Source organism: Neopelma chrysocephalum, unplaced genomic scaffold (assembly GCF_003984885.1).
Source record: "Neopelma chrysocephalum unplaced genomic scaffold, ASM398488v2 Primary Assembly neopelma1_97390, whole genome shotgun sequence".
Classification (NCBI taxonomy): Eukaryota; Metazoa; Chordata; class Aves; order Passeriformes; family Pipridae; genus Neopelma; species Neopelma chrysocephalum.
This window is the reverse complement of record NW_020926031.1, coordinates 4,148,489-4,155,552: the sequence shown is the minus strand read 5'-3', so window position 1 is coordinate 4,155,552 and position 7,064 is coordinate 4,148,489. Positions and strand designations below refer to the sequence as shown.

At 35.5% G+C, this 7,064-nt stretch overlaps 1 protein-coding gene across 4 annotated transcripts in view; it reads right to left on the bottom strand.

Moving 5' to 3' along the window:
• Positions 1–5,351: 5,351 nt before the first annotated feature.
• The window catches only part of LGI1 (leucine rich glioma inactivated 1), a 30,470-nt gene continuing 28,757 nt past the window's right edge, over positions 5,352–7,064 (bottom strand). For all 4 annotated transcript variants that reach the window (XM_027672164.1, XM_027672165.1, XM_027672166.1 and 1 more), the window contains 2 exons: positions 6,613–6,777; positions 5,352–6,529 (listed from right to left, as the gene is read on the bottom strand). In XM_027672164.1, coding sequence (XP_027527965.1) covers positions 5,709–6,529; positions 6,613–6,777 — 986 coding nt within the window. In that variant the 3' untranslated portion in view covers positions 5,352–5,708. The remainder of the gene's footprint in view (positions 6,530–6,612; positions 6,778–7,064) is intronic.

Sequence of the window (7,064 nt, the reverse complement as noted above, 5' to 3'; positions counted from 1 at the left end):
TAGCAGTGTCAAGTGTCATCTTGTTCCATATCTTCAATGAGTTTTTCCACATCTCTCTGAGTCCTTAATCATCCTGCAGTGTGTTTTTTTTGAGATGGCTACATTAGTATTTCATGCAGTATCTCAGATAAGGCAACACCATTGATTTGCCATGACATGTAGTATTGTATTCTCCCTATTACCTGGCACATTTGGTAACATTATTTATTCTTTCCTGTTGTTGTATGTTGAGATCAGTGTCTTGCTGAGTTGCTCAGGACAATATCAAGTTGACTTTCTTTATTGCTAATTTTAAACTTTGCGAGCATGTCTTTCCTATGTATAATATTTTGCATTTCTGGACCCTCAACTTACTGGTCAGATTGTCCCACATGCTGAGGTACCTCATTTCTCCTGAAATTTTACACTTACATTTTCATTTATAATTTCAGATAAACGTGGATCTTACTGGACTGAAACTCCACTGGTTATCCAATGAACTTCTTATAAAAATAGACATTATATTTGTTACTTCCAGTTCTTTTGCACATAAATGGTTTTTAATGAAGGACTGTGTATTCTTAGCAGATCAGCCTGTTTATTCTGAAGCTCTTTCAGCATTTTTGGATGCTCACCATCTGGGCAGGTTGACAACTTGCTAACATACTGCTGTCACTATCCAGGCCTTCAAACAGGAAGTGAGAATGGGTCAGAAAGTCCTTTTTCAATTGAAATAATTCAGTAGGAGGCATAAAGTAAGGCTGAGTTGAAAACAACTTTTGAGAATTCAGAAACTGATTTGATGAATGGGAGATTGGGAACAGTAACATAATTATTGCCATCATCCACTTCAGTTTATTTGGAGTATAAATAAACAATTATATGAATATAAATATGCGTATTTAGGGGCAAATTGCTTTCTACTGTAACAAATTTGAAGACAGAAGTATTACACTGCCATAACTAATTGGAGAGATTCAAAGTCTCAAAGCACAAATACAACACTACTTCTGTATAGCACACTGGAGGTCTTTGTAGTTATAGTTCATTTCAGGAAAATTCCTGAATAGAAATAGGGTTAGGTTCGCCTCTGAGCACTTTGTTTAAGTGAACTATAAACAGAGACATGCCTGTAACACCAGCCATTAGAATTCAGAGTCATCAGTAACGAAGAAAAGTTGCCATTAGCAGTAAGTCAGGCAGTGTACCGCAGCTCTGTCTTGAGGAATTGAACTCCCTGAGACCTCGACATTTATCAGTCAGCTCGTGGCCACAAAAACACATTCAGCCATTCTAATCAATAGAAGTCTAAATCACAGCTTTACTACCACACTCAGGTCTCCAGATCAGCGAGAAAGCGAGGAGAAGGCTTGCAGACATATGAAAGGTAGCGGCAAGTGTTGGCAATATGTATAACAAATCAGAGAGAAAGCCTGCTAGGCAGTGGGGGAGGCATTAGCAGCTGAGTGAATTGAGTGTTTGGGTTTGCATTTTCCATCTGCTGAACCTGGCTTAACTTCTGTCCAGCCCTGGCAGGGCCCTGGCCCTTGCGGTGGGCAGTAGCGTGCTTACCACTCCATATGTGTCACCATGGTTGAGAATAATGTAACAAAGAGGTGTCAAAAGTAAAAAAATTCCATGTATTGGGATCAGGGATGTAGTGCATTAAGTTTGTAAGCCTCTTATTATATTTTGCAAGAACTGGGTGATTGTCTGGATTTTCAGGGGTCCCCACAGAGGAGGAACACATTCTGTTTTCATGGTAAGGAAAATACTTCCTTGAAAGGGAAAATTTCCAGACTCCTGAGACTTGCTGTGGGCTGATGCGCTGTCCCTTGTAACATTTTGGGCATGATGACTTCTCTGCTTTCTCTTGGTGCTATTGTCAGTCTGAGGACCGTTCATTACTTCTGTGGTTTAAATATTCTTTATTTTCCATTGAATGCTAACACAATATATTGTTATGCTCATATACATAAATACAGCTTTTAGACAGTGAGCTTCCCACTAAAACATATCAAAGCATATCACACATCTTATTAATTATGCCAATAATTGTTTCCCATCCTCAAGAGTACTTTGAGTGGCTGTTACAATCCCTTCAAATAAAGGTAAAAAAATTAAGATAATAAAGAGAAGTTAGAGTTAAAATTAAATACAAACCAATAATACATTTCTGTTTGTTTTGTTACCTTACACAAAAGATTTTTCCTTTCTGAAGGAAGTGTAGGAAGAGTGCACTTTGGAATATTTTTTCAATGGAAAATAAGTAGAAACAAAAACCCGCAAGTCCTAGACATTACAATAGACAAAATAAAAAAAGTTACACATGGTGTAGTGTCAGGTATTCTGAATGTATTTTATATATCTCTTCCAGAGTAAAGAGGTGTATATTCTTCTATAGGTGTATAGAGGTGTATATTCTTTTATATTTTTGCTCTATTAAAAATAATGAAGTAGTTGTACAATTCCATTAACCTTTTTTTTTATGTCTTAGACGTTAACACGACTAAGCAGCATCAAGGATCAGCAGTACCCATTAATAACCTTCAGTACTGTCTGTAATACATTTAGTACTTTACATACTCTGTCAGTCATACACAAAACAATTAGGGAGTTTAGAAAATCCATTACAACTACAGAAGACAACCAGTCAGCCACAAGTAACATAGACTTTGCTGAAAGAAAAGGGGTTTTTTAAACAACATTTTTAAGAAGTATCAAAGTATCTATGATAAAAGGTTCTATTCTAGTTATTGTCTGAGTCTTCCACTGATACCAGAGGGAATCCTGAGCAGAGAGCCAGGATGGAATATGGCCTTATGCTCAGATGAGCTGTTAAAATGCCCAGTCTCTGAAATTAGAAAGAAACAGCGTAGGGAACCACCTAATGAGCCTTTACGCTCTTCTACGTTAAGGATTATGAGTTCTGTTCTAAAAATAACCTGGTTCCTCATGTGGTGCAAAGAAATGCTATACTTGCACAATAAGAAACTGCCTGTGGTCCCTGTGAGTATCCACCTGACATAAACTGAGAAAGGGATTTTCAAAAGAGAACAGATTTATATTCAACATTTTATAATAATTAGTTGACCTTCCAAAAAGGATATAAGCATTAAGAACTTTCCAAAAGAATTAGTACTTGACTGCAGGTAAAATTTTCTGCCGGACCAACCAAACTGATAGTGCAGTTACATACTCTAGCAGTTTAATCTCTTGCTACCCTCCACTGCACTGCTGTTAGCTTTACAGACATCATGAATGTAAAATTCTACTGACTCACACCCTTGCAGGCTTTTAAACTCTTCTTTAAACCCAGGAGTAACAGTGAATTCCCATAAGTCTGTCATGTTATTTCAGGAAAACAATCACAGCACTACTGTAGCATAGGGCATAGCCAGCATAGCTGGCTGGCTCTCAAATATGACTCCATGAAACAACTTTCTCAAGGTAGAATTGTGAGACAATATATTGGGCAATAGTGTTTGTAAATAAATGTTGGTAGCAGATTAGCAAGGTTCTCCGAGTCCACTTAAATTCATAATATGTCCATAATGAGAGGGATACATAGCTATTACCTCTATAATTTGATTGAGAGTGCATGTAGGCAAGTATAATGGGAAAAATCAGATCAAAATCAGCGCATGTAATTCAATAGGACCTTAAGTAAAAGACTGAAACAAAAGACAAGAAGAAGCAGAAAACACTTCATGATTTGCTGGTAGATTGGAGATGGGTTCATGACTTTGCATTTCATTTCTTTGCCATGCAAGCACTCAAGAAGAAATGGACAAACTGAGTTCACAATCTCAGATGTGCAGCCAACATTGAGAAATATTAAAAAAGATTATTTGGGTTCATCTGGGGTTTGAAATCATGCTCATATTAAAGCTAAAAATATATAAAGAAAATAAAGTTTGACATATAAAAGAAACCTGTCAAACAAGAGATGATTTATCAAGATGATTTTTGAAAATGTATTTATTAAGAAAAAATTTGGACGTTTCAGATGTGAAACATAGTTTAAAATCTTTCTAGACACACTGTAAATACTTATGGAATAGGTAGTTATTAAGCCAATTACTGACCAGAACCCAGACAGCTATGAATAAAAAGGTATCCAAAAAATTACCATATTAGAATAGTATCGTTCAAGTGGGATTTTTTCTTTTCAAATAACAGTTAATATAAACCCCCTCCATTCTTTATAATAGAAACATAGTGTTTAGGACTGGCTTCTTAAAATACACATTAATCAGCTCATGTGATTAGCTGACATGCATATGATTAGTCTTATTTGCCAGTCAACATTTGTGAATGTTAGAAATGTTAGAAATGTGTATAAATATACATGGTATTCATGTGTATATTTTAAAGATGGCACTGGAGCCACAATGCTTGATAACTTCAAGTGAAGTGCAAAGGTTTCTAAAATAAACTTGAGCTCTCTTCCTGAGCTCTACTAATCATCTTCAGCAGCAGTGTAGGTTTCTCACAAGTGATGCACTAGATGTATGTAAACAAAAGACTATTTTAACTTTGAGTTCGTAATAGATTTTGATGCCAAATTCAGATTTGGCACAGCTTAACAGATATAGGTATCCTTCCTGGAGTTGCATATGCTATACAAACTGAATTTATCCTGCCAAATTCAAAATTCCCTGAATTTCAGAAGGATTTGTTACTAAACTTCATTGCAGGATAGTAGAAAAAAATTACTTCACATTCACTAGCTTCATTCAGAATAAGGAATAAATTCATTGAAGACTAAATAATTGCAATTACAGTGAAAAGACTTGACAGGGACACACAGAATTCATGCAAGTGATGTGTGACAGTTCAGCTATAGAAATATTTCTAGCTGAAAAATAAGCTGTGCTTCTAGCTTTCAGCACAGTAACAGCCCCAGTGTTATACAAGAGATTTGTTTTGTGCTGCTTCAGCATCAGGTGGAGAAAGACAGACCTTTTACCTTGTCTTTTATTCTGCTGATTTCTTTGTAAATTTTAGAGAATTGGGTGCTTCCAGCTATACACAGTACAAAGCCCCATCCTATAATTAGATGTGTATAACTGAACCCTTCATCCTATAGCCAGATCTATGTAACTAAATACTTTTTTCTGGGTAAAGTTCTGTTTAAATTAGTGAAGCTTCACATAACTGCAAGGATATGTCCAGGTGATAATTTATAGACTTGTGTTACAATGCAGTATTTTTATCAAGAACTTCTTTTTGTATGTAAAACCCACCTGATCTTCAATATTGGACATCTTCTATGCAGTACAACATTGTGTTGGGCAATATGCCTTCTTGTGTTTATTTTATATGTGTATAATATATACACAAATAAAAAGTATCACCTGCAAATAATATTTGGAATGTGAAAGACACAAAATGTAAACATTTTATTTGGCAGTTTTTTCAAACAGGTGAATAAATAAATGGAAAAGTACATCTTAATATTCTTTATAGCAACAGATGCAGTTGCACACATATTTACATATTGTGGATGCAAAGAACAGTTAATTTAATTTCCTTTTGTTAAAAAATGCAACTTCCAACACCACTAGACTTGACAATTAAAGATGAAGATACTAGTAATACTTTGTTCTAGCAATCTCAACTTTTAAAGGCATTCATTTGGAAGCAAGATAAGAGAGTCATCATGCATTTAGTTCATTTTGTCCGCTTACGGTAGAAAGTCTGATGTAATTTCAGAATTATGAGTGTCATGCGCTTAAGTCAACTCTGACATGTTTATAAATCAATGTAGTTCCCTTAAAACTTGAAGCAAAGAGAAAATCTATGGATTTATCGATGGAGACATGTATGAAAGATCTTGGTGCCTGTACGTTTAATTCTTGAAACTTCACAAATTTTGCCTTTTCCGCATCCCAATAATAGACTTGAGTAAAAGAATAATCACTTCCAAGAATGGCATATTGATAATTACTTATCTGAAGTGGTTGGAATACCATTGACCCTCGGGATGGCATCCTTTGTAAATCCAGAAATGCTGAACCACCCCATTTCATTACTTTAGAGTCCCCAATAAATCTTGTTAAGCAAATGTATACATCCTCTTTCACTTTGAAATGTTTCACTGCATATGCATCTTCCATATCTTGGATATCAAACCGCTTAACAAATTCATTGGTTCCTTTGTTCCATTGATATATTACAGGTCTTTGGGAACTACTTGACAGAATTAAATGTGGTTTGCCAGATATTTCAAGATACTCCACATCAGTATCTCTGTACCAGGCATGCAGAGACTGATGGGAATAAAATCCATTCCCATTCCATTTGTAAACTGTGGTGAAACCAGCCTTTGAACTGTCTGCAACAACAAAATACCAGTCTTCAGCAATCCTGAAAGTTTCAATGTCATTGGGTTTTCGGATTTTAAGGATTTCAATATCTTGAATTTTTATAAACTTATTAGCAAAAATATCTCTTTTATATATGTGGGAGCCTCCAAACAGCTGTGCGACAATGACATACAGCTGACTCTCAATAACTATAGGTTTACACACAACAGTCGAAGTACCTATAAAAAGAAAAGTAAAAGACAGGGTTAGCACCACTTTTGGATCAGCTGTTGCAATGTTATTTGTCAAGCTGTATTCATACCTGTAATGTTGTCATAATTCCTGAACATCACTTCCACATGGTCCCATTCAAGAAAGATGCATTTTCCAGTAAAAGGCTGAGCAATAACCACGTGTTCATCATTCATATATGAGAAAGTATCTACTGACAGAGATTGGTATGGCAGGGACTGATAAACTACAAATTCTGCAAAAGTGCACACAAAGATGATAATTATAGGGATACTTTACATACTGTACTGAAAAAAATCTGCTTATCAGATAGCAATTTTTTACAAATTACAGTATTTCATCACTAGTACAATTTTCCTGTTGATAAAGGAGCACTGCAATTTGGTTTTCAATCTTTCTTAATCAAAAGAGGTGCTGTTTTATGTTCCAGTTCTCCAAATCCTTATGTAACATATTAAAGTCTGAGTAGATGCTGCAATATAAGATCCCGCTCGCAAATGATTCCCATGTCACACTTACACC